At 48.4% G+C, this 25,697-nt stretch overlaps 1 protein-coding gene across 1 annotated transcript in view; it reads left to right on the top strand.

The window, feature by feature from the left end:
* Positions 1-209: 209 nt before the first annotated feature.
* The window catches only part of TTLL6 (tubulin tyrosine ligase-like family, member 6), a 46,822-nt gene continuing 21,334 nt past the window's right edge, over positions 210-25,697 (top strand). The window contains 13 exon segments of the mRNA XM_010842744.1: positions 210-338; positions 9,017-9,228; positions 10,089-10,129; positions 11,034-11,152; positions 11,289-11,419; positions 13,000-13,156; positions 13,931-14,074; positions 14,696-14,781; positions 20,079-20,304; positions 21,631-21,806; positions 23,097-23,285; positions 24,085-24,262; positions 25,205-25,486. Of these exon segments, the coding sequence (XP_010841046.1) occupies positions 9,050-9,228; positions 10,089-10,129; positions 11,034-11,152; positions 11,289-11,419; positions 13,000-13,156; positions 13,931-14,074; positions 14,696-14,781; positions 20,079-20,304; positions 21,631-21,806; positions 23,097-23,285; positions 24,085-24,262; positions 25,205-25,486 (1,908 nt within the window). The 5' untranslated portion in view covers positions 210-338; positions 9,017-9,049.

Raw genomic sequence — 25,697 nt, 5'->3', positions numbered from 1 at the left:
GGTAGTTGCGCCTCGCGCGGCTGGAGCGCGGCCCCGCGTCCCAGCGTCCTCGGCGTCTCCCGGGACGACCTCGGGCGCTTCTCTCCGAGCGGTTAACTGGATTCGGGAGGCTAGGGGCATGCCAACTACCGAAGGGGCCAATCGAAGCCCTGGAAAGCCCTATATGCAAATAGGGGGGCCGGGTGGACCCCAAATTAGGAGCGGCTAGGGTTGGGGTTAGGGGTTGTCTGGCAGCCAGAGGGAGCGTGTCTCCGAGGAGGGGACCCACGAGTGTGGTTGCGAACTATACGGGCGGCAAGCGGGGGCGAGACGGGGGAATAGGAATTGCGGGTAAGAGCGCCCCAAAGCCCGCTGCTGCCCCCAGGCTGCGGCCTCCTAGTGCCTCGCCAGTGAAAACCGGGTTCTACATGTCCCCCTCGTCCCCCACGGTGCCCAGTTTCCCAAGGCTACCCCTCTGCCCTTCCCTGGTGGCATTCTGTGGCAAAAGCCTCCCGCACGCCCCTGCTTTCTCTCGGTTCTCCTGTAGCCCACCTCTTCTCATCAGGTCTAGGTATCGCTTGCCCTCTTCCACGCCCCATACTCAGTTCATTGCTGAAATATTCTCACTCCCTTTTCTCATCCTCAGGACCCCATGCCAGTACCTTTCTCACACACCAGCCATTCTTTTCCCAGCTCCTCACTCTTTCCTAACCTACCTTTCCTCCCAAACCTGGGTCGCCCTCTGTGCACACCCTCACTTCCTGCCCTCCCTCGATTTCCCCAAATCGTTGCCCCCAGGGAGCTGTCCCTGAGATACCAGAGATCCCTGGGAATCGCACAACTCTGTCCCTTTCCTCATTCCTCATCCTCGGATCCTTCTCCTGACCACCTTTCTTCCTTTGTCTGAAGAATCCTTACAGAAAGACACTCTGTTTCTCGTGGCAGCGCAGCCCCCTGCAAATAACCTACCTCCTTTCCAGCCCTCTGCAAATAACCTCGGAGAAGGCAATGGCAACCCACTCCAGTACTCTTGCCTGGAAAATCCCATGGGCAGAGGAGCCTGGTAGGCTGCAGTCCATGGGGTCGCTAAGAGTCGGAAACGACTGAGCTACTTCACTTTCACTTTCATGCATTGGAGAAGGAAATGGCAACCCACTCCAGTGTTCTTGCCTGGAGAATCCCAGGGACAGGGGAGCCTGGTGGGCTGCCGTCTGTGGGGTCACACAGAGTCTGACATGACTGAAGCGACTTCGCAGCAGCAGCAGCAAATAACCTATCTCCTTTTTCTTTCACTTCTAGGCGTTATTTTTCACCTTCCTGAAGGAAAACCCTTCTAGGCTTGAGGAAAATTCTTTGGGACTTGAACCCTAGGGAAAAACGTAACATATTTATTAATAGGAATGAACGTGGGAAGGGAGTTAACAGTTTACTAAACCCTAGTATGTGCTAGGCACTTAAGTTATTTATTGTGTATACCAGTGCCACAATTACATTTTCATTTTACAATAGCCCTTATTTTGAACCAAACATTACTTTAAGAGCTTTAGATATATTAACTCACGTAATCTTTAAAGCAACCTCATGAGGTGAATATTATTTTCATTTTACCTATGAGGGAACTGAGGTACGGAGAGACTCACTCATCCACAGTCACGCTTCTGTTATAGTAAGTGGTAGAGGTGGGGTTTGGATCCAGAACCAATCTGTCTTTGCTAGTTGCTGCTGCTAAGTCGCTTCAGTCATGTCCGACTGCGTAATGTGGAGAAAATGACTGGGTATGAGCCTGCCTGAAAATTGCATCTTCCAGTCTTGCAGAATGCCTTGATTTCTAGCAGAATAAAAGATGGCATCTGAGTCAGCAAGTTTCTTGTTCGCAGGGAACGTGGCTAGTTATTCTCAGCACTTATTGGCAAAACCCTTGAATAGTTGAGTGCCTCCCTTGTTAGTCTGGGTTTTGCTAAGGGTCCCTTCAGGCCCTGTGCTGAAATTCAAAGGGTGGATAGAATGAAAAGCCAAAAGACCATAGTGAAAGTGAAAGTCTCTCAGTCGTGTCCAACTCTTTGTGACCCCATGGACTATACAGTCCATGGAATTCTTCAGGCCAGAATACTGAAGTGGATAGCCGTTCCCTTCTCCAAGGGGTCTTCCCAACCCCGGATTGAACCCAGGTCTCCTACATTGCAGGCAGAGTCTTTACCAGTTGAGGCACCAGGGAAGCCCTTCCTTTCTGAAGTCATAGTTTTATGCTAAAATATAGACCAAATAGTGCTCAAATTGACTCTGGTAACAAGAGGCAGAAAAAATAACCTTGCTAGAGTAGGGGAAGGAGTGGAGGACCATAGTAGGCATTTTATTTTATCCTGCCCGCTTCAAAGTTCAAAGCACTTTCCTGGATATTAATCTTAGTGGTGATTCTGTAATGACAGAAAAGATAGGAAATGAGGGAGAATATAAGCACTGGCTTCTAAATATGATATCCTATGTCAAAGAGGCAAAGCTAAAAGCAAGATCCAGAGGTCTTACTCCATATCTTTTTTGCCCTATCTACTTCTATCTTTTCTAATAGCTAGCAGAGGCGTTCTATGCTTCTGGTAGGGGAATGAGGACTAAAAGACGAAAAGGTGAGTGGAGTGCAGGAAAACCTATTATTTGGAAGAAGAGAAGGAAATCACAGGCAGACACAGTAGGAAAACTCTTCAGTGCTGAATGAATTCCTACAGACCAAAAGAAAAGCCTAGGTTGTGAAGGTCAGGGTTAAAAAAACTAGGCTAACATTTGAAACACTTAACAACCAAATGATTCTTTCCTCCCTTTTACAGACCCCCATATTAATCCCTGGTAGCTCAGCTGGTAAAGAATCTGCCTGAAATGCAGGAGACCCCAGTTCGATTCCTAGGTTGGGAAGATTCTCTGCAGAAGGGATAGGCTACCCATTCCTGTATTCTCAGGCTTCCCTGGTGGCTCAGACAGTAAAGAATCTGCCTGCAATGCGGGAAACCTGAGTTCAATCTCTGGGTTGGGAAGATCCCCTGGAAGAGGGCATGGCAACCCAGTCTAGTATTCTTGCCTGGAGAATCCCCATGGACAGAGGAGCCTTGCAGGTTGCAGTCTATGTTGCAGAGTCGGACATGACTGAGCAACTAAACATATTAATTCAGCCTAGCAAAGGAAAGCACTAAACATTTCCCACCCTTCTGTAGCACCTCTCGGGCCAAGAGTAGTCAACATGTGTAGTCTTTGAGAAGTGGAAATGGGTCTCTCCAAGTAACCTGCGTTGTGTTTGCTTGCGTGGAGCTCTCCCGGTGCTCATCCCCTCCCCCTGGTGGCCAATGGAAGTCATTTTCATGCTGTCACTAGGCTTTGGTTGGCAACCTCTGCTTGGAAGATCCCAAGATCAAATCCCATACCAAAATGCAAACAGGGTTTTTTCCCACTGTCTTAACTATTTTACTTAGGAAGGGGAATTGACTGTGTCTTGTGTCATCAAGAAGAACTGAAGATGATATTTGCTATGTTTGCTACATATATTTGTGCAGCATAGTATGTATGTTGTTTTTGCTTTAACTCCCTAAGTCCCTTGGTCTATATTGCCTGCCCACTGACTGGCATAATGGAAAGCTATGTAGAAGGGCAGGAAGCTGGGGCTTTGATCCTGGCTCTGCTGACTTCTCTCTGGCTTTCTACAAGTTGTCCCTGTCCGCTAGCTGGGAGGGGGATTTCAAAACCTCTAAGAAGCAAACAGGCTGAACTGGACAATTTCCAAGGTTCCTCCCCACTGTAATATTCAGGAATCCCACTGGAACATGCTCTAATTACACTCAAATAAGAGCCCTGGTACAGTGTGGACACTGGCGAAAAGAAGGGAAAGAAACAGAGTAAAAATACATACACAGTAGGAACAATAGGGCTGGTCTCAGATTATGTCAGATCTGGGGAGATCCAGGCCCCTTGTTGGAAGTGGGGATTTAGAAGTATTTGGCTTAAAGGAAAATGGTGTGGGACCAGCTGATTCTTAAGAGGCTAACATCACTAGACTGCTTCTGGGAGCTAGGAAATCAGTCGCTTCACTTTATGGTTATGGTCGTTTACGGGTGATTGGCAGAGAGGAAAAGGCAGTGGATGGAGTGTAGAGGAGAGACAGGATGTGGGGTCAGATGAATATGAATATAGCTTCTAATCCCAGGTCTGCCTCTTACCCTCTCTGTGTTTCAGCCTTCTCATCTGTAGTAGAAGTAAGAGAGTATCTATGGTATGATATTATGAGGATGAGATGAGACAGTATGTATGTAAAGTGCTTTAGTATAATTAATACCTGTTATACTTGGTAAGTATAATTAATACCTGTTATACTTGGTAAGTGGGCTTCCCAGGTGGTGCTAGTGGTAAAGAATCTGCCTGCCAACGCAGGAGACGTAAGAGACATGGGTTTGATCTCTGGGTTGGGAAGACCCCCTGGAGGGGGGCATGGCAACCCACTCCTAGAGAATCCCACAAACAGAGGAGCCTGGTGGGCTATACAGTCCATAGGGTCACACAGAGTCTCACAGGACTGAAGCGACTTAGCACGCATGCATGCTAAGTAGTCTAGGTAAGTAGGTTGTAAATAGTATTTACTATTATAGTGAATGAAACTGTTTTAAATGCCTTCTGTATGAAAGGATGCAAAGTCAATGCTTAAAAAAAGTTATTTTTTATGCTCACACAACATTTCTATTATATAGATGAGGAAAAGGAACCTTAGAAAAGTGAAACTAGTTCCTGCGTTTATTCATCCTTCCAGTCCATTCATTCAAGAAGCATAGGGATCTCTGTTATGTGTCAGACACTGTGGCAAGAGTTGAGAATTCACAATAGCCTCTTCCATCAGAGAAGTCACAGTCCAGGGCCACACAGCTGAGAATGATAGCAAATAGTGAGCACCTGCTTATGTGCCAGGCACTCTCCTAAGCAGACTGTATTAACTCAAATGAATTACTACATTTAATTCTCATGGCTGGGGCACACCATTTTAAGGAAGCTAAGGCAGAGAGCTGTTATGATAAGTAAATTGCCTGAGACCACACGCCTAGGAAGTGGCAAAGCATGGACTTAAATCTAGGCAGATAGACTCCAGAATCTTGAGTTCTTAGCCACTTGCGTACAGCTGCCTCTTAGTAAGTGGTTTAAAGCCACATCCCTGACTGCACAGGCCCTTTGTTGTTGTTGCCAGTTACTCAGTGCGACCCCGTGGACTGCAGCATGCCAGGCTTCCCTGTCTTTCACCATCTCCCGGACCTTGCTCAAACTCATGTCCACTGAATCGGTGATGCCATCCAACCATCCCATCCTCTGTCATCCCCTTTTCCTCCTGCCTTCAGTCTTTCCCAGCATCAGGGTCTTTTCTAATGAGTCAGTTCTTCTCATGTGGCTGAAGTATTGGAGCTTCAGCATCAGGCACAGGCCCTTCCACTAGGATATAAGTACCGTATTTCAGGATGCCAGCAGCAGCCCCCCTCCCTTCTTTGCATTCTCCTTAACCTTGTTCTTTGAATCTGTGGCCTCACCTCTTTTGATTTCTCAAGGCTACAAGATTGCTTTTGACCAAATTTTAAGACAGAAGAGTAGGTAGGAACCCCCAGGTTAACAGGGAGTAGTTGCTGAGACTGGGAAAGAAAAGTTGAGATCTGCTAGCAGAGTCTGAGTAAATTCAGATGTCTGTGGGGTCAGACATGGAGCCTAAATGAAAGAGCAGTGATCTGGGGCATACAAAAGTGTTTCCTCTCTCTCTTAATGCTGCTAAGTGGAAAACAATAACATGAGGGTAACTGTCACTTGGCTCCTGAATCAGGGAGACAACAGGGAATGATAGGGACTGAGGCAGACTGGAAAATGTCTAGAGAGGGAGCCATTGCTCTGTTCTGGTTGATTGCTGGTCTGAAGCTATGGGGACCTCCTTTTCTGAAAGGAATGGACATCTAGATTTTTATGACAGATCTACATTTCCCAGTTATTGGCAGCTACTTCTTTTTTACATCTCTAACAGTGATGACCACCACTGTGGGGCAAGTAAACATTTCTGTAGGCTAGATTCAGGAGGCAAACCCTGGTGACAAATGTTGAGTGAGCTGTTCTCTTTTAGGGGCTGGAGAGAAGCCAACAGGATTTAGCCTTGGGTATGAAACAGGAAGAAGAGGGCTGAGGAAGAGAAAGCTCCCAAAGACAAAGTGAAAATAGTCACATGTGGCAATGGCTGTTGTCTGCTGTCTTGCATCTGTCTCGGGTGCCTTCCAAGTGTGTCTCATGTAGCCTAGTTTACAGAGGAAGGTGGGCAAGTCTGCCATGATGAACCCACAGAACTACACAAGCTCTGTCCCTTCCTTGCCTTCTGTGCCCGAGGCTCTCTTGTGCAAGAGTAAACAGAATTTGACTGGCTTTTTTTTTTTTAGGGGGGGTTGTTGTTGTTCTCTTTGAGGCAGACAAATACAAGCAACCATGACTTGTTTTTACCACTTGGGCAAGGATTTGAAAAAGGGCAAAGACAACTTGCAACTCCAGAGGCCAGATTCAGGGTCAGTTTTCCCTCCTCAAGTTAACATTAACCTTTAGGTAAACGGAGCCACTCCTCCTAGAGGGCTTGGTAAACAGGAGCCATTGTGGAGGCCAGGGGAGGGGAGCCGGCCGTTTACCTGGCAGGAAGCGAGCAGTCCAAGGTCAAGATTTCATGTACTGCAGTCCTCTTGAACTTTTCCAAGAATATGCCTGTTCACTGAGAAAAACTGACGCACAACGCCCAGGTTTCATCCGTTAATTGCACTGAGTGCAGCCTTTCTCCCCTTGCTCAGGGCAGGCGTCACCACAGATGGCTTGGCTGTGAGGAACAGCCCTCTTCAGCAAGAGAGAGAAACCAGGGGCAGTTCTTGGCCACTTAAGAGCTCTGCTGTTCCTCTCAGTGGTGGCTACGAGCATTCAGTGAGATGGTGTATTGAAAATTCTTTGGAAAACCTAAGGAATTATGTCCATGTAGGGTTTTATTATTAAATTATTCATAGGTAGCCTCTGAATTAGAGCACCCTCCCCCATCTTGGTTTGAAAAAGAAATGGAGAGTGGTGGCAGGGTATCATAATGTTAAATAAAACACGGCTGTAAGGTATCGAAGTTGTCTAGAATTAGCAAGGTTGGGTATAGAGGGGAGGTGATTCCCAAGAGGCTGTGTGACTCTGCTGAGCCTGCTGTAATTGCATGCTGCTGGTGGTAGCTGAAATTGTTGGAATCCCTCTGGGAAATAACATGGCGATATAAATAAATAAATAAAATATCAGAGGCTACATAATTTCCATATCCATTAATTTAGTAATTCTGGTTCTGGATAAATATCTTAAGACTATAATCCTAAAGAAATAAAGGCTCTTCTATACATGAAAGTGTGCATTTTAGAGCTATTTATATAATAGCAGAATTGAAAGCAACTTTCATTGCCAATAACTGCATTTAATTGCAACGGCTGGTTAAATTCAGACACATTCCTTCAGTGGGATATTATTACACAATGATGAAAAGCTAGAACTATGTAAACTTTGCCACAACCAAAAGAATGGTTATGATATGATAGTAAGGGACAAAAAGCAGATCAAATGTTGTTTATTATATAATTATAATTATATAAGACTTAATTATATAAGACATATGTAAGACTTGTATAATTATATAAGACTAACGATAATTAGAATTTTAGAATAAAAAGGAATATACAAGGGACTTCCCTCTGGTCCAGTCGCTAAGACTTTGCCTTCCAATGCAGAAGACACAGGTTTGATCCCTGGGCCAGGAACTAAGATTTCACGTGCCTTGTGGCCAAAAACCAAAACATAAAACAGAAGCGGTTTTGCAACAAACTCAATAAAGACTTTTTAAATTGTCCACATTAAAAAAAAGAGAATGCACGAAAAGGCCAAAGTTGCTCTGTTAGTTACAGGTGGCTTCCCACCTTGCCCTTTTCTGAGCTTCCTTTAATGTTATAACATTAACAGTATTTCAATGATAATAATAAATTAGAATAAATTGTAGTAAAGGTATTAACCATTTTTTAAAAGCCAAGGAGTTTTGAGGAAAGAATAGGGTAATTAGCAAGAGGACTATTGGCATCAAATCAGAGGGATTAAAATAATGAAGAGGTTGGTGGGGTTTGGGGAGGTGAGGAGAATGTACCAGAAATCTGGTTTTATGGTCATAGAAGCCTCAGATGTGAAGGGGATATGAATCAGTTCATTGGGCCTGGCCAGTTCTAGCTTACCCAAAGGCAGACTAAACACATTCCTAAGGATTAGTGAAGCAAGGGCATTAAAATCCACGTCGAAAAACTTGATTTTGAAATTTCAAGCAAGCATCAAGGAAGTCATCATGGAGGTGGGGTTAGGGGATGAAAATTTTGCTGGACTTCCTTGTAGGTATTTTATTATTTTGTCTTGCTTTTATTTTGAATTGGATGGTGAGGGAGACACTGTAGCCTCTTCTGTGGTTGAAGTCTCTGAAGGGTTGCATCTGACCCTGGACTGGAGTCTTGCTCAGTCAGCTACAAGTCAGTCCTGCATTTGTGAATGTCAGTTGCATGCGGGATGTTTGGTGCAGTGCCTGAATAGTTAACAGACCTCCTCAAAGCACCCCGTCTACAACCATGGGGACCAACTCCCTCAGCTAGGGAGGCTCAGGGCTCAGTTCTGAGGCTGTCTCCAGACACTCAGTTTAATAAGACTGTTTACCTGGTGCCGGGCATAGCATCTCAGCTTGCTATGATGCTGAAAACCCCAGGAGGGAAAAACCAAGGCCAGAGTTGGCTGAGTGAGTCCCCAAGGTCATAGTCATGGCAAAAGGTGGAATCAGCTCCTTGCTGGAGCTTGCACGAACCGTGGAGGTGAGGTAGCATTTCATGCACTGCAACCTGTTGTCTGGTTCTGAGTGCTGGCCCACCGCCCACATGAGCAAGGGAGGGGGTCCCCCTGCAGGTGGATCTGAGTAACTGCCATTCTGTTTGCCCTCTCTCCAGGGTAGAGGCGGGGGCAGTATTTCCCCCGAGCCTCCTCGCAGGCAGGGGAGATGCTCCAGTGCCTACCTTTGGAAGAAGAGGAAGGGACAGACTCAGAAGAGAAAGAGGATGGTTCTATAGAAGATTCTAAAGAAATCATCACCATGGCTTTTGTGAGAGAGAACATTGGGGCGCAAAGGGGGCTTCAGAGTGCCCATCAGCAAGGCAAGAAGAAGAGGAAGAAAAAGAGGTTAGGATTGCAAGATGGGGAATGGGGATCCATGTTGGGAAAAGCAGGAGGGACCTGGAGGGGAGGGGGCCTCAGCTGCGAAGGAGTAAGTAAAGGAGAAACTGTGGAGTAAGTCACACCATTTTTGGTTCATATGAAAAAGAACCTACTTTTGATTATCTGTTTTATAGAATCAAATAATGGTGTGTGTAATCTAAAACCACACCTGTCCTCATCTTTATTCTGTTGTTAGAATGCCTTTTGAAAAACTGTGTGGGGAGAGACGATTTCCTCATTTTAAGAGAGCACTTATTGTCTTGGGGATTCAGTATACTTTAAATGTAACAGAACCACATTGATTTCTTAGGATCTGACTGTGGCTTCTGTATTCCAGTTCTTATTTAATATTTTGCCATACCCTACTCCATTCTTGGTGAGGGGGGAATGAATCACTCCTCAGACTGATTGATATCTGACATCTTATCTGCTTTCTAACTCATAGCTTCCCTTAATCGGGGGCAGTAGGAGGGAGACCATTAAATATTTTGGCCAAAAAGATGTTCACTTCCTATTCCTGATGGGCCACTGGAATTAGAGGATTGAGGAGTGATGATGTTAATGTGAAGCTTCAAAATCAGCAATAATCACAATACAGAGTTTCTAGCTCATAGGCAGAGCAACAGTACTCTGCACCCATGTTTCCTGTCACTCTGCAGCTACAGGGGTGTGTGTCCTTGGTAACAGGGATGGTCAAAGCAGGCTCAGTGTGGCCACTGAGAGTTCACTCAGCTCCCATGGGGCTGGATGTTTTTGCATGCAGTCACTTGTTCTGGCAAGTGTGTCTGTCTCTGTCTTGGTGCTTTCCCCTTTCTCTTTTCCAGATGATTGGTGATCAATCTATCCAGCTGCCGATATGAGAGTGGTGAGCATCTGCCCTCAACGCATCCACCATGGGGACCCCACCAGATTCCCCCAAAGAGTTGGGAAGGGTCACTCACATATTCCTGAGGACAGGAAAGGGGTTCTAATTGTGTTCTTTGCATCTCCCAGTCCAATGAACTATTTGAGAAGGTTGGGTATCTCATTCCAAGAAAATACGAGTTTTGATCTCAGTGGTGTGTACTTCCACTATCTATAGTTCCTGTTGATGGTTATTGGGGGATCTGTTGAAGAGCTGGCAGCGATGGCTGCAATCAATGGCTCTTTTTTGGAGCACAAGTTACAAACTGGCAGTCCATGGGCGAAAGATGACCTACAGACCTACTTTGATTGCAGAGCAGAGTGTCATTATTTTCACTTTGAATTTGGGTGCTTTAGGCTGGTCCTGACTCTTTGGGTCACTACAGGCACTTCTTCCTTTCCAGGTCCTTGAAGGTATTTGAATTTGTGTTGGAGTCAGCTCCCAGTTATTAATAGGGACCAGGAAAGAAGGATGTGTGTGGTTTTGAAATACACTGTGTAGTTTTCTTCTGTCAATTTACCTTACTAATTAAGCTTGGTTTTGGCTGATGTTAAGGATTAGTTTATATTCCCTGAACACTCAGTGCTAGTGTTTGGAGGAAAGCCAAGGCCTGCTTCCTGGCAAGGGTGGGTGAAACACTGACCTCAGAAAACCTTTTGTGGTGATCGCTGGGCACAGGCCATGCTCTCCAATAGCTTTTGACTCTCTGTGTTCCTTTCTCGGCAATGGCATGTCCAGATGGGGCAAGGAGCCCACTAGTCTGGCTTCCGTGTATAGTCTGGGAGCACCTAGGAACGTAACCTCCCCCTCTCGTGCTTCTTCCCCACTTTCCCCCTTGGGTCTTTCTTCCTCTCCCTCCTGGCAGTGCGTAGGGCCGCCCAACAGTATGGCCTTCGAGAGGGAGGAGAAAATGACGACTGGACTCTCTACTGGACTGACTTCTCAGTGTCACTGGAACGGGTGATGGAAATGAAAAGTTACCAGGTATCTGGGTCAGAGCTGGTCCTCGGTGTAAGCGTGGCATCGACCCTGTGGGGCCCCACTCTTATGACTACCCCAAAGGGGAGCTCCTGGGTGCTCCTCTGGGCCCCATTGTTCACCACTTCGGCTTCCTTTGCAGAAAATCAATCACTTCCCAGGGATGAGTGAAATCTGCCGCAAGGACTTGCTGGCCAGGAATATGAGCCGCATGTTGAAGATGTTCCCGAAAGATTTCCACTTTTTCCCGAGGACCTGGTGTCTTCCTGCTGAGTGAGTGCCCCTTTCTCCACTCCCCACCCCCAGTTTACATTTTCCTCTTGCCCCTAACCCTGGTTACTACTTTCCCTTCCCATGGGATCTTCCATTTCTCTCGCTTCAGGAAGAGAAGGGATAAAGGGTGTGTCAAAGGTTGAGAAAACACAAGGCTCTGCCCGTAAAATTAGATGACATTTAGGGGCTGGGTGCCTTGGAGCCTGTGCCCACAGGCTTGAGAGTTTGTTCTCACCTTGAAAGCTGTTAATTTTGAACTTGTTCCAGTCCTTTCACTGTGCAGTTTCTGAATTTTTGAGGCCTTCGAGCACTTCTGGAGGGAGTGAGGTGATAGTTAGAGCCCTCTAACCATTAGGAGCAGGGAGGGATGCCTGACCTCTGACCCATGGCAGGACATGGCAGTCAGCCTTTTCCCATCTCTGTCTCACTATATCCATCTGGACATCCATTCCTGGTACATAAAGTACTCTGGACCACACCGCTGAGAAGCAGGAGAAATGTGAGGTGACATGAGCATGACCTGGGTACAGTCCGGTGTCTGGATGAGGTGGGGAGGTGGGGGTACAGAAGCATTGCCATCAGAATGATGTTCATAGGGCAGGGGCCCCACAGGAGTCCCACTGTCCCTGCTCCACTGAGTGCTTTCCCAAACCAAGAGCACCAGGGTGCCCAGCCTTTTCAGACTTGTCTAGAACAATTGGCAGAGCTTAGCTGCAACTTAGAAGGAAATGTGTTTGTCATCAGGTCAGCAGGCTCCTCCAGATTTCCTGGCCACTGAGAGACATTGTAGTTACATGACTTTTCCAGTGGCCACAAAGCTCCTTTGAGTTAAATGGAAAACAAGAAGTATTGCAAGGCTGAGATTTAGAATGCTTTAAGTTGGTTGCTTGCTTCTGAGTATACTTTCTTCAAAGTACATTCAAAGATAGCATTTGCCGGACTACCCCAGTGGTCCAGTGATTAAGACTCCACCTTCCAATGCAGGGGGTGCAGGTTCAATCCTGGTTGGGGAACTAAGATCCCAAATGCCATGGGGTGAGGCCAAAAATTAAAATAAAAAGATAGCACTTTCCCTGTCCCTCTAGCTAGAGTGGAGGTGTTACAGAGGAAAAGCTGAAGTCCAGAGCAGGGAAGGAGATCCAAAGTCACGTCATTTGTCAGGGCTTGAGTCAGATTTAGAACTCCACATCTCTTATCTGTAAACTCAAAGCCAAACTGCGTGGATCACAGTTACTTTTATGGGAAGTGAGGCATGTACCAACACCTTGCCTGCACTGTGTCATGTATGAGATAACTGCCATTGTCCACATTGTGTAGATGAGGGAACTGAGGTTTAGTGAGATCAAGTCCATGCAAAGGGCCACACTGCTGGTGAGTGATGTTGCCTGGGTTTAAATCCAGCTCTGATCTCCCTCCAGAGCCCATCCACTCTCCACTGTGTGTGCTCCACTATCTCTCCAGATCTCTGGGCATCTGTCTGTCAATTCCAGGGTTTTTGTAGCTTTTTTTAAAAAAATAAAGAGCTTTCATTTTCGCTGATCCCCAGCTAAAGGTGTCTCATTCCCTCCCTGCTCTGGTAGCTGGGGAGATTTGCAGAACTACAGCAGGTCAAGAAAAAATAAGACTTACATCTGTAAGCCGGATTCGGGCTGCCAAGGGAAAGGTATATTCATCACCCGAACAGTGAAAGAAATCAAACCAGGGGAGGATATGATCTGTCAGCTCTATATCTCAAAGGTACTTCCTCATCATAACTATTTATTTATCATCCATGCACCCTCAGGCTGTAGCTTCACTGTGAAACTAGGGAAGGGAGGGCAGGGAGGGAGTGATGCTGAATCCCATCTTCTGCCTTGTACTTGGTCAGACCAAGCCTTCTGACTGGAGAGGTGACATGTGCCTAGGCCAGCGTGCCCTTGCACCCTTGGAGGTTGGTCTGGCCCTGCCAGGCTGGCCCCTTGCCTCTAACAGCCACTGATCTCTGGAGATCCCACCTCCTCTGGGAGAGAGAAGTAGCTCTGGAGAGATCAGGGCAACCAGCTTTACTCCATGGCTGGAGATAAAGCCCAGGACAGAGAGGGAGCCTTCTAGAAGGTACATGGAAGGGAAGCCTGGCTGGCATTGCCATCAGCATTGCAACTGCATGAGAATTCTGGCAGAAGAGCAACAGTAGTATATGCAGTCCTGGAGGGTGACAACATGTCCTTCATCACAGGACTTCTTCATGTTATTTTGTTTCATTGCCAGGAGAGCTCTTCAAGGTAGTTACTTACTTGTGCCATTCGACAGATCAGGAAACAAAGGCCAGGTGTGGTTTAGTGACTTCCACAGGGTCACGTGATGGGTCACAGGGCCCAGGCCCCATATCTCCCTCTCCAGTCCTGGCCCAGGCCACCCTCTTTTAAACACAGGCAACATTGGAGCTGACACCAAACACAAGACAGGGCCCTAATGAGCTTCAGGTCTGGGTTTCTCCTCTGACGCTGTGTGGCTTCTGTTCTCTCCTCCCAGCCCTTTATCATTGACGGGTTCAAGTTCGACTTACGGATTTATGTGCTCATGACATCCTGTGACCCCCTCAGGATTTTTGTGTACAATGAAGGACTGGCACGCTTCGCCACCACCTCTTACTCCCATCCCTGCACAGACAACCTGGTGAGCTCGGGGACACGCTCCCTCCACTTCCTCTTTAAGCTGGTAAAAAACCCCTAGTTACATCTGCATTCCCAAGGCGGGGTGAATGTGGCTGTCACTTGCTGGACTCTCATTTAGTGTGTAACAGGGTGTATCTGTTCTTGGATTTAGCCTTCCCAAGAGCCCTCAGAATAGGGATTATCATCTCCAATTTACAGATGAGGAAACTAAAATCCAGTTATAAGGACAGCAGAACTAGGAAAGTCCAGGACCTTGGGCCAAGGCCCAAGTTCACAGAACTAGGAAGAGGCGAGGATGGGACTCGTGGCCTGACTGCAAAACCACAGTTCCATGGTGCTCAAAAAAACGACATGGGCAAGCCCTTAGTCCTTCCCCCACATCCCTGGCCCCAAGGTTCCTCAGGTCTTCCTCAGTAGAGTGCCACTCAGCCTCCAGAGGAGTGGGAGTGTTATGCTCCAGCTATAGGGTACCCCTTCTTTCTTCCTCCTTTTTGCCAGTATATGTAAGCCCTAAGACATCTTCTTCCTTCTCTTTAAACCCCAGGGCCCATGGGAGGGTGCATTGAGGATGTGGGAGGCTGCGCTTCCTTCTGACCCCACAGACTTGTGTCTCTTTCCCCAGAACGATATCTGCATGCACCTGACTAATTATTCCATTAATAAGCACAGTGCCAATTTCCTTCAAGATGCTCACTCTGGCAGCAAGAGGTAAGGAAGCGGTTCCCCTTCTCTTTTCTTCCCCTGCTGGGCTCAGAGTGGCTCTCTGTGATTCTACTCAAACCCCGTCAGACCCCATCAGTGTTTCCATCTCAGATCATGTGGTCTCAAAAAATATTTCTTTTCCTCTAAACCCAGAACAGACGCCTTAGTCTCTGCCTTCTGGCTGTTAATCATTAAAAGAAGGTCACATCATAAACCCTAGGGGGTTGGGAGGAGGAGAGATAAACATGAACTGTTTCCCTAGCAGGATACACACACACACCAAAACATACTCATATTACAGTTGGCCCTTCTGACATTTTCAGACCAACAGCTATTTATCGATTGCTGGTCTGCCACTGGAGAAGGACCTTCCAGGCCTGGGGTTCCCTGGGGTGTTGCTCCGACAGAGATTCTCAAATGATGTGGCATGGTGTCCTGGTGTGACATGACCTGTGGCTAGCTGGCTAGAAGTTTCCCCAGAAGAATGGGGGGAAATGGGAGGAATGCGTGAGTGGCTTTTACATTTTCCCCAGTGGCTTTTACATTTCTATTATCATCTAATCCTGTCTCACTGAGTTTTAAGATGACTAGGCTAAAGGGAGAAGGAAATGGCAACCCACTCCCGTGTTCTTGCCTGGAGAATCCCACGGACGGAGAAGCCTGGTAGGCTGCAGTCCGTGGGGTCGCACAGAGTCGGACACGACTGAAGTGACTTGGCAGCAGCAGCAGGCTAAAGGGAGAGGGCAAGGAAGGCCTGTGTGTCAGGGCCCATGTTGGTGCTTTGTGTGCATGTTTTTTTCATTGAATTTTTGCAACACCATGGCAGAGGTGCCATCACCTCCCCTTTGTAGGTGGACAGCTATGAGTTAGGCACCACCTCCATTTTATAGATGAGGAGACTGGGCCTCTGAGAGGTTAAATAAGCTGCCGAAAATTACAGGCTATAAATGCTTGAGCTGGACACAAATGTCAGTCTGTCAGATTCCAAGGCGCATGATCTTTCTCTTGTATCAGGCTTAAAGGACTGGTAAATAGAGTCTGTTTGGCTTCAGAGAATCAGAGAAGCATAGGAAATTTCACAACTCTCTCGGTAGCAGAATTCCACAAAGCAAAAGGAAAATCAGTAGGTTAAGCCTCCTGGAAGGGGACGTGTCGGGTGGATAGAAGGCGATCTCCCCCTTGTCCGAGAGTGCCGACCACCCATCTTGCCCACAGCTCCCTGACCTCCTCTTTGCCCACCTGGTCCTTGGGGACCCACTGGCATTCTGCATTGTTCCATGTTGAACATCGGGGCTCGGTGAGGCCCAGCTTCTAGTCCCTGCTCTGACTCTTGCTGGCTGAGTAGTCTGGAGCAAGTCCCTTCACCTCTGTGAGCCTCCGTTTCTTGGTCTGTAGGATGAGAGCAGTGAGATGCCCTGCCCTGCCCACCTCGTAGGGTCACTCCAAGCCTCACGTGACCTGTGAGAGCTCCCAGACCGCTAGCGCTCCTAGTTACTGTGATTTCTCCTTAGTCTAGAGGCGTGTAGTTAAAGGACCACCATCCCCCTCCTCTTATGAGAACAAACACACCACTAATGGACTTTGGGCCCTCAGACTGTGATGGGCAGTGTGTGTGTGGTGCCAGGACCAAGGTGGGGGTGTAGAGTATTGTTCTGCTGCCTGTATTTTCCTTCCTTCCTTCCTCTTCTTTCTCGTCGCCTCTCTTACCCAGGCCTGGCCTCACTGCTCTGCTCTTGTCCATCCCCCTCCCTGCTGGAGCCCCCTCTCCTACCCGCCCCCCGCAGTCCACCATCCACCCTTTCTCTAGGCCCATCTCTCCTCAGCTGCACCTGGATGTCTGTGTTGCCTTCTGCTCAGCATTTCCCAATGTCTTGCATCCTCTCTCCTCATGTCCACCCCAGCAGTCCAAGCTTCCCCCTCTCTACCTTCTGATTCACAGGATTGGAGAGTTTGGTATCATCTCAGATGTTTCCTTTTTCAGCAAATCATTGAATTCTGAAGTTCCTTCCTTCAAATTTCCCCCAGTCCTTTCCTGTCCACCAGGCCTGACCTTGGTTCAGCCTCTTCCTTGACTATTGCATGACCTCATCACTCTTCTCCTTGGCTCCAGGCACCTCTGCTTAACCTTTCTGTACCTCCGATTTCTCATCTCTGAAATGATGAGATTGGGACATCCCTGGTGGTCCAGTGTCTAAAACTCCGCACTCCCATGCAGGGGGCCTGGGTTCAATCCCTGGTCAGGGAACTAGATCCTAGATGCTTCAACTAAAAGATCTTGAATGCCACATCAAAAGCTCAGCATAGCCAAACGAATAAATAAAATGACATGATAGGGAATTCCCTGGTGGTCCCGTGGTTGGGATTCCGCATTTACACTGCAGGGGGCACATGGGTTTGATCCCTAATCAGTTCACTGATCAGATCCCACAAGCCGTGCAGTGCAGCCCACAAAATAAATACAAATAGATAAATAAAATGATGCAATAAAAACAAATCCTGGCCAGCCAGCCTCAAACAGATTTACCATAAGAACTTACTGAGATGATGTGTATGAATAGGCCTCAAAAACCATAACCCCCACGCAGGTGGCTCCTGTTATTATTATACACTCCATATACTCATTACTTCCACACTCAGGCAACCAGTATGATTCCCAGGTGCCTAGAGCACCAGTTCAAACTCCTCTAGTCGCTCTATGCTTTGACCAGACCCCATTTCCCACTATTATTATTACTACAATAATAGTTACCATTTTATTTGTTGGGCATTTGCTGTCTGCCAGACACTGCTCTGAGAAATTTACACACCTCAATACATTTAATCCTCACAATGACACTATTAAGTTGGCATGATTTCCCAAGTTTGCATATTAGGGAACAGGTATAATAATGTTAAGAAACTTGGCCAAGGTTACACAGCTAGAAAGTGGCAGAGCTGGAATTAACTCCTGAGTCTGGTCCTTGCCCTTAACTACTAGTAACACTGCCTGCACCATCCACTCTGTGGTGTTCTCCGAGGATGTTCTTTTGCTCGCTTTTTGATACACAAGCCTTGCTCATTCCCACTTCTCTGCCTTTGCTCAGCTCCACCTGGAAACATAGGGAAACATCCTTGAAGGCCTTTCTGTCTAACTAAGCTCAGTGTTGCCTTCTCTGACCTGGTCCTAGATGCTGGTCCAGCCACATAACCACTGCAGCGTGGGGGAAACCCATCTTCTCCGTGGGCCTCTGTTTCCTCACTTGTCAGATGGGAGAATTGTCTTCCATCTCTAAGGACAAGCCTGTGGAATCTGAGTCTAATCACCCCAGAAACCTCTCCATCTCTGGACTCCCACCATCCTCCTGGTCAGCATCAACTGTAGCCTGTAACTACTCTGCTTGGAGCACATGTTTGTCCTGTGTACCCAGTTGTACTTAAGTTCCTTGAGGGTTAGTATGGCGCCCTGGCTTTAGAATCTAGGTGTTTCCCATGTTTTAAGGCAGAGTGTTTTCCTTCTCTCCCTCCAATTTGCTTTCACCTCTCTTCATTCTCCTCTTCCTCACCTTTTGAAACCATCTGCTTCTCCTACTGACTGCCCCACCTGCCCTAAACTCCCCCCTTCCTAGCTTGACACCAACCATACCCGCAGTAAATCCCCACCAGACTGCAAACTCAGTAGGAGCAGTGAAGAAGAAAAACTGGAAACTTAGCAGGCCTCCAGGGCAGACACGGGGCCTTCTTCATCTTTCAGGGAGCCTGGCACATAGTTGGTGTGTTAAATTGAATGGACTAACCACTGGGCGTTATGAAATTACACAGTAATGTGGGTTCATTGTGATGTGCCTGAGTCATCAAGAAGAGGTTATGTTATGATTCATAATGTCTATTATAAGATGGTAGAGGAGTATCTAATCTATTTTGGGAATATTTATTTCCCAGTTAGGCAAATTAAACACTTTTTTTTTTTTTCACTTGAGAGGATTGGCTTCAAGTGATCTGGAAAATTCATTTACGAGCAGCACTTCATCCTGGACAGTGGCGGGTAGAAAGGCGTGCCTCTGTACTGAGTGTCTCTGTTTATCTGTCGTCCTATAAGTGCGTCTTTGGTTGTTTCATATGTGTGCTGGCTCCTCAAATGGTCCTTAGGCTTCCCACAGGAGAGGTGCTGCTTTCTCAGGATCCCCTCATCGCATGAATTTTGCACACACAGCAGTGTGTTTGTCGCTCAGTTGTGTCCAACCCTTGGTGACCCCACGGACTATAGCCCGCCAGGCTCCTCTGCCCATGGGATTCTCCAGGCAAGAATACTGGAGTGGGTTGCCATGCCCTCCTCCAGGGAATCTTCCCCACCCAGGGATCAAACCCATGTGTCTTATGTCTCCTGCAGTGGCAGGTGGGTTCTTTACCACTGGAGCCACCAGCAGGCCTTTAGTAAGTGTGCATTGGCTCCACCGACTGGGGTCCAGATCTATGGACTGCTGCTTGAGCTGTATTTCCTGTCTTCTCATTCTTCTCTTTGCTTTTCATTCTCCTGCATCACCCATATTTCCTCCTCCAATGTTTTCACTTCCTACTTCGGCTCTGTGCACACATGTGTGTATGTGAGGGGGCTGGTATCTGTCCCCACCATTGTCTTTTGGACCTGTCAGATTTGTCCTGTCTCTGTACTGCCCAGCTCAGAGCTGACTGGAGCATTTCTTCACAAATTCTCTGCAAGGGGCAGATATTCTCCGATATCTGTGACAGGGGGACCAGCCATCTTGGTTTGCCTGTGACTGAGGGGTTTCCTGGGATGTGGGACTTTAAGCTGTAAAGTCAAGACTATCTGGTTTGCCTGGGACAGTGGGTAACTCTATCTGTGGAAATGCCCTGGGATTGCCTTTTCCCTCTGGGCTTCCCTTTAGGGGGTTAACATTGAATAAAATTAACACTATTTCTGTGTTTTTAGTGTCCCCAGAATCCCCTCAGATAGTGGAAGTGGAACCCAGATATCAGTGGTCTTAAAAGACTCCTTAAGTGCTTCTAATTAACACCAAAGGCTAAGAAACCATTGCTACCAAAGCAACATTGTGATGTGGGGTGTTGGTTTTTACAATTTTTAAAATTCATCCATTCAGCGGGATAGCCAATCCCTGCCCCAGCCCACAGATGTTTCCTCCTGCGGGTCCTCCTGAGCTGACACAGCTATTACCCTGGCTCCTGAGTGTCCCTCCCACTGGCTTTGGGACTTTATCCTCTCTAGAAGTTTCTAGTTTCCAGCATTCTGCGGCCTTAGATGACCAGAGGTGGGCCGCCCTGCCTCATGGCCCGTGGTTCCCTTCCAGGAAGCTCTCCACCTTCAACACGTACATGGAGAGCCATGGCTACAACGTGGCGCAGATCTGGAGAGACATTGAGGACGTTATTATCAAGACGATCATCTCGGCCTACCCCATCATCAAGCATAACTACCACACCTGCTTTCCCCACCACACACTCAACAGCGCCTGCTTTGAAATCCTGGGCTTTGACATTTTGTTAGATCACAAACTCAAGCCCTGGCTGCTGGAGGTAGGGAGGTTGGGGTGAGGGGTGAAGCTGGCACCTGTGACTGGGGTCAGTCCCATCCCTCCGCCCTCCTGGCTCAGCTAGCATGTTGTAATCCACTTGCTGAGCAACGGCCTCCCCGGTGCTCGCTGCCTGGGGCGTCTCCCTTTGCTGAAAAGCGGCCACCAGAGGGAGGTAGACGGCCGGGAATTAGAGAATTCCTTGTGCTTTCTTGAGGTCCACCCAGACTTAGAAGCTCTGATCTCAGGCACAGAGTGACTCTAAAGACAGCTCTACCTTTTCTAACAGAGTTGTCTCCGTCACAGAAAGGAGACTTTGATCTTCATCAAAGCTGGGTGGAGGATATTTGAGATCAGATGGAGCTACTGGGCCTGGCTATCTGGGGCCTAGATTCAGTACCAAGCACCAGCAGAGAACAACCTAGTGTCTGTGGGCACGGAAAAGGGCGGGGGCCACTCAGTGAGTTTCCTGTCTCCTCCAGACCCATGGGGTGGTGGGAAGAGGAGGAAGAGAAGGTTCTGGGTGTCTGAGTCTCTTCCTGACTGGACCTGTGCGAGCAGGCCTCTCCCGCGGCCGTTCAGAGTACACACCGGAAGCAGGGGCGAGGGCAGGGTTGTGGTGCAAGTCAGAGGTGATGGTGACGGCTGCCAGTGATACAGAGGCAGCCCTCAGAAGGGAAGACCCAGAATTACATATCAAATTCCTGGGGTCTTGCCTTTCCTCCATTCCTAGCCCTTGTTCCCAAGTGCAGGTGGGAAGGAGAATATGGCCGTTCAGAGCTCTTACCAAAGAGCAGAATAAGCTACCAGGAGCAAGCCTTCAGAAACTGCTAGAAGTCTTCAAATGTCACATAGTGCCTCTGAACAATATGTACTCTTCTGTGAGCAGGAATGAGTCATCTCAGTCCTCCCACCATCCTGACCCTTAACCCCTGTCAGGATCCTGAATGCATCACTCCCTTCCCCTCCCCACCTCCCAGCCTGGCCCTCTGGACTGCCCTCTTCCAGCTGTTCCCTGGGGTGCACAGTACACGGGAGGGGCACATGCACCCCAGATGGAGGGGAAACCAAAGACAGTGCCCCCACTCCCACCCCTTGGCATGCTCCTCAGGAATTCAGGACTGAAATAAAGCTAGTTACACTGCAGGGGGTTCTGCTCCTTCCTTTTTTCACCGGGGCTCCAGTCCAGACCCTCTTTCCCTCTCTCTTCCACTCATTGTGGTAGCCAGGGCCCCTAGGTGGGCTCGGGTGGCTCCGTGGAGGGGGCACTTAGCTTTACCCCCTGCTTGCATGCTGCCCAGCCTCCCCAGCTGCCGTCTTGTCCTCACAGGTAAACCACTCTCCAAGCTTCTCCACTGACTCCTGGTTGGATAAAGAGGTAAAGGATAGTCTGCTGTACGACACTCTGGTCCTGATCAACCTGAGAAGCTGTGACAAAAAGAAGGTCTTGGAGGAGGAGAGACAGCGGGGGCAGTTCCTACAGCAGTGTCGTTCTCGGGAGACCAGGTACAGTCATGGGTCAGTTCTAACAAATGATAATCCTGTTTGGAACATTAGTTTCCATTTGCAGGATGTGGCAGGTTAAACAGTTTTTCCTGTGGTTATTCCTTTGTTCCTAAAAATAGATTTATTTATAGACATAAGTACATGTGATGAATATAATTTGTTAATATCATATGAAGAGATCCAGGGATTACCGATACAAAAAAGTAAAACCATTTGTCATTACAAAAAGGAACATTCATCTGTTCTCCCCTTGTCACTGAGTTGTGGGGGACACCTCATCCCTGCTGCATAGCATTTGCTTTCATTCTATAACAGAGGCCTTCGTCCGCAGAGCGAAAAGGAAATCTCAGAGCCCGTCAAGGACTTGGCTTTGCTGCTTTTCAGATCTCACAGTGGCCCCTGCCCTCCCCACAAGCCTGACCCTTCGGAACTGAACTTCTGGAACCAGGCCATGGCATCAGGCCATCTCTGTTTGGATGGCACTGTGTTTCTCAGAGCACGTTCATGTCCACTGTCTTCCCTGTAAGGAGGGGGCGGGTAGGTGGTAGCATGGGGGATTGTATGTCCTGCTTTTGGAGCTAAGAAGACCAAGACTCTGGAAGGGGAGCTGCCTGTATAGGTCACCTCGCTGGCAAGTGTCAGGTCTGGACACAGAGCCTGATAGGTGTGCGCTGTCTGGCATTCCAGGATGCCTTCCACTGAACTCTTGGAGAAGGAGGCAGCATCATCTAAGGAGCATCCCCTGAATCAGTCTCCTCGTCATGACTTGGCCCTGGATGGCTCAGGGGCTCCTGGTTTCCCTACTATCAAAAGGGCTTATTGATCCTCCGGCCTGACCTCTACCTCCCGGGGGGCTGTGAGGGGGAATGAGATCATCAGCTCTCATAAAATCTCATCAGGCTTATCCACGAAGCCCTCAAGTTTAGCCGGTTCTCCAGAGGAGAGTAGCGGGGACTGTGATTGGAAAGGTAACAGTCTACCTCCCGTCAGAAGCTAAGCCAAGAGGGAAATGGGCTTTACCTGTGATGGGAGAGAATTTGGTGAGCTGTCAGGAAGACTGTTCTAACCAGCTGTTAGTGCACTATGACACCAGCTGTCCCAGGAGGGCTAGAATCTCCTTTCAGGAAACGTTCATGTATTCATTTACTTAGGAAACGCTGGTTGAACACTCTTGCGTGCAAAGCCTTGGTCTCACCCTAGATGACATCCATGTCCTTGGAAAGGCCATGTCCTTTCCAAGCTTGGTCCCAAGAAAACCTAACTGCAGCCCTGTGTTCTGCTTCCCAACAGGAAAGAGGAAGTCAAGGGCTTTCAGGCCGTGCGTGTAGAGAAAACTGAGAAGTATGAAAAGGAAAACTGTGGAGGGTTCCGCCTGATTTATCCCAGTGTGAATTCGGAGAAGTATGAGAAGTTTTTCCAGGACAACAACTCCCTCTTCCAGAATACAGTTACCTCCAGGGCTCGGGAGGTCTATGCCCGGTAGGAAGGCTCCTGGGGTGAGGGTGGCTGGGTGTTGGGGGAAGAGGAGATAATGCTTGACCTGTGGTGTGACCTTGGGGCAGCCATGAAGTTGCTTTAGTCTCACAAGGACCAGGAATCATAAGGTTCCTTGGTGTGGGATGTTGGTAAGTGGATATGAAGCTGTTTCTACAAACTCACCCCTAAGACAGCCACCCCAACCCCACTCCCAGAAAGCCCAACCCCTCAGAACTACTTCCTAGATTCATTCAGGTATCAGATTTAAGGACCAGAAGGGACTCATCCCATCCAGTCCAATGCCTACCCACCATCCATTTCATGGAGTGGAAAAAGGATCATCCAGCAAATAATGACAGAAGAAGCTCTAGAAGCCCTGTCCCCTGAGTCCTGTGACTGAGTTATTTCCATCACGTCTTTGACCAGAGAGGCCCAGCATATGAAGGGGTTGGATGTGGGAGCCCCTGATTTTATCCTCCTACCCAGACCCTCTCCCTAGCACTTGTCAGTTGTGTGATCTGGCATACTGGGAAGGGAGGAGGGAGATGGGGTGGTACAGTAGGGTGCTGCCCCCACCACATCTCTCCCTGGGCTAATCCCAGACGGGAAGTGGTGTGGTTGGAGGAAGGACTATCTCCTCCATCTCTTGCTTTGGAACTCTCAATCATTTGGACACACTGGGGCAGGGAAGATGGAGCACTGCCCCTCCTTGCCCAGTCTTGTCTGCCCCTCAAGAAGTATGTCCATAATATTCATAGCCCATCCCTAACCTGCGTGATACTCACTGTTCCTCACTGGGCAGGCAGCTGATCCAGGAGCTGAGACTGAAACAAGAGAAAAAATCCTTCCAAATGAAACAGAAGAGGGTAGACATGCAGGGGGAATCAGCAGGCGAGCAAGCGAGAGGCAAGAGCTGGCAGAGCTTGCGACAGAAACGACAGCAGAAATGCAAGACTACCACCAGCCAGACCTCCAAACAAGTAAACGTGGATGGGAGGGGAACGCGCATGCCCAGCACACTTCCCCGGCTGGGGCCAGTTTTCCTGGGGGGGATGCTGAGAAGACCCCTACTGAGAGCTCAGAAACACTGAAGGAATGGAGGCTGCATGGAGGGCTGGGGCCCAGGAGGGGGGCCTGGAAGTCACAAGGAGCCCCGCGGCCTTCAGAGGATCCCTCCATCCAGGCAGAGAGGACTCGCGCTGTTCTGTCCTTCTCCCTGCAGTAGGAGTAAAAGCAGCTGGGAGGCTGAGGACCAGCCCCATGTGGGAGTGGACTCTAGGACTACCCTACTCATGGTCCCCAATTCCAGTTTAGGTTGGAATGCCCCCTTCCTGCAGGCCAGGGGCACAACTGAGAGAGGAGGCTACAGGGAAGAACTTCTGGGGGCAGGGCCTCAGAACACTACATGGAGGGCAGAACACAGCTGGTCCTTCCAGCCTGCTCTCTGCTCCAAGTATGGACTGGCCTCCAGGCTGGAGCCAGCTGTCCAGTTGTCCCGTGATCTCAGTCTCTGGAACCCCCTTCTTGGCCTAGCTCTCTCTTCTTGCTCAGTGGAAAGATTCAGTTGACTTTTCAGTCTCTCTCCTCCTTCTTTAAGACTTACCTGAAGTGACAGGATTAGAGGGGTTTTTTTGGAATAATTTTTTTAGGGTCATAGACCCTCTGAGAATCTGATAAAAGCTATGGAATCTCTTGCCATAAGTAACTGCAGTTTTAAGTGGTTCAAAGGCCCCATGAAGCCATCCATGAGCCCTCTAGGGGTGTCCTTGAACCCTAGGTTAAGAGCCCTGGATTAGAGAGACTGATTCAGATTGCTTTCCTCTACTCCTGATCTCCTTTGCACCTACCATTGGGTGCAGATGATCTGGAAGTGGACAGAGCTTGGTTCCCATGGGCTCTATGTTTGGTTTCCTTCTTCCCAGTATCTCCAGCCATTGATATTGGTGTCCGGTACACCTGACTTGCTCTCGAGTGTCAGACACACAGAGAAAAATGAAGCAGATAGCAGCCTTGACCAGGAGGCCCCCAAAGAGGAGGCTGATCCAGCACTCTGTAAGCCTTCATCTTCAAGGCCTTACAGTTCTGTACCTGACCTGAGGAATTCAAGCCTTCTCAGCTGCTCCAGGCCAGAGCTCAGTAAACCCATCTCCAAAATGAAGGAAGCCAAGTCTACCTCTGCAGTGAACACGATCACCAGCACTGTGGTAAGTAGAGCAGTCTGCCTCCCCTGAGGACTGAGCTGGGGTGGGGTGGGGTAGTGGTGGGAGTCTTGCCTTCTGGTCTATTCTCCGCCCCTGACTTACTATGGCCCTTTGAGTAAGCTGCCTTCCCTTCTCAGGCCTCGATTTCCCCACTTGTGAAGTCCAAGTTGTGGAACGACACTCCTGCTAGGAGTCTAGGCCTATGGTATAGGGC

The sequence above is a fragment of the Bison bison genome, unplaced genomic scaffold, assembly GCF_000754665.1.
Source record: "Bison bison bison isolate TAMUID 2011002044 unplaced genomic scaffold, Bison_UMD1.0 scf7180017864180, whole genome shotgun sequence".
Classification (NCBI taxonomy): Eukaryota; Metazoa; Chordata; class Mammalia; order Artiodactyla; family Bovidae; genus Bison; species Bison bison.
The sequence above is the reverse complement of the archived record's forward strand: the minus strand, read 5'-3'. Positions and strand labels throughout refer to the sequence as shown.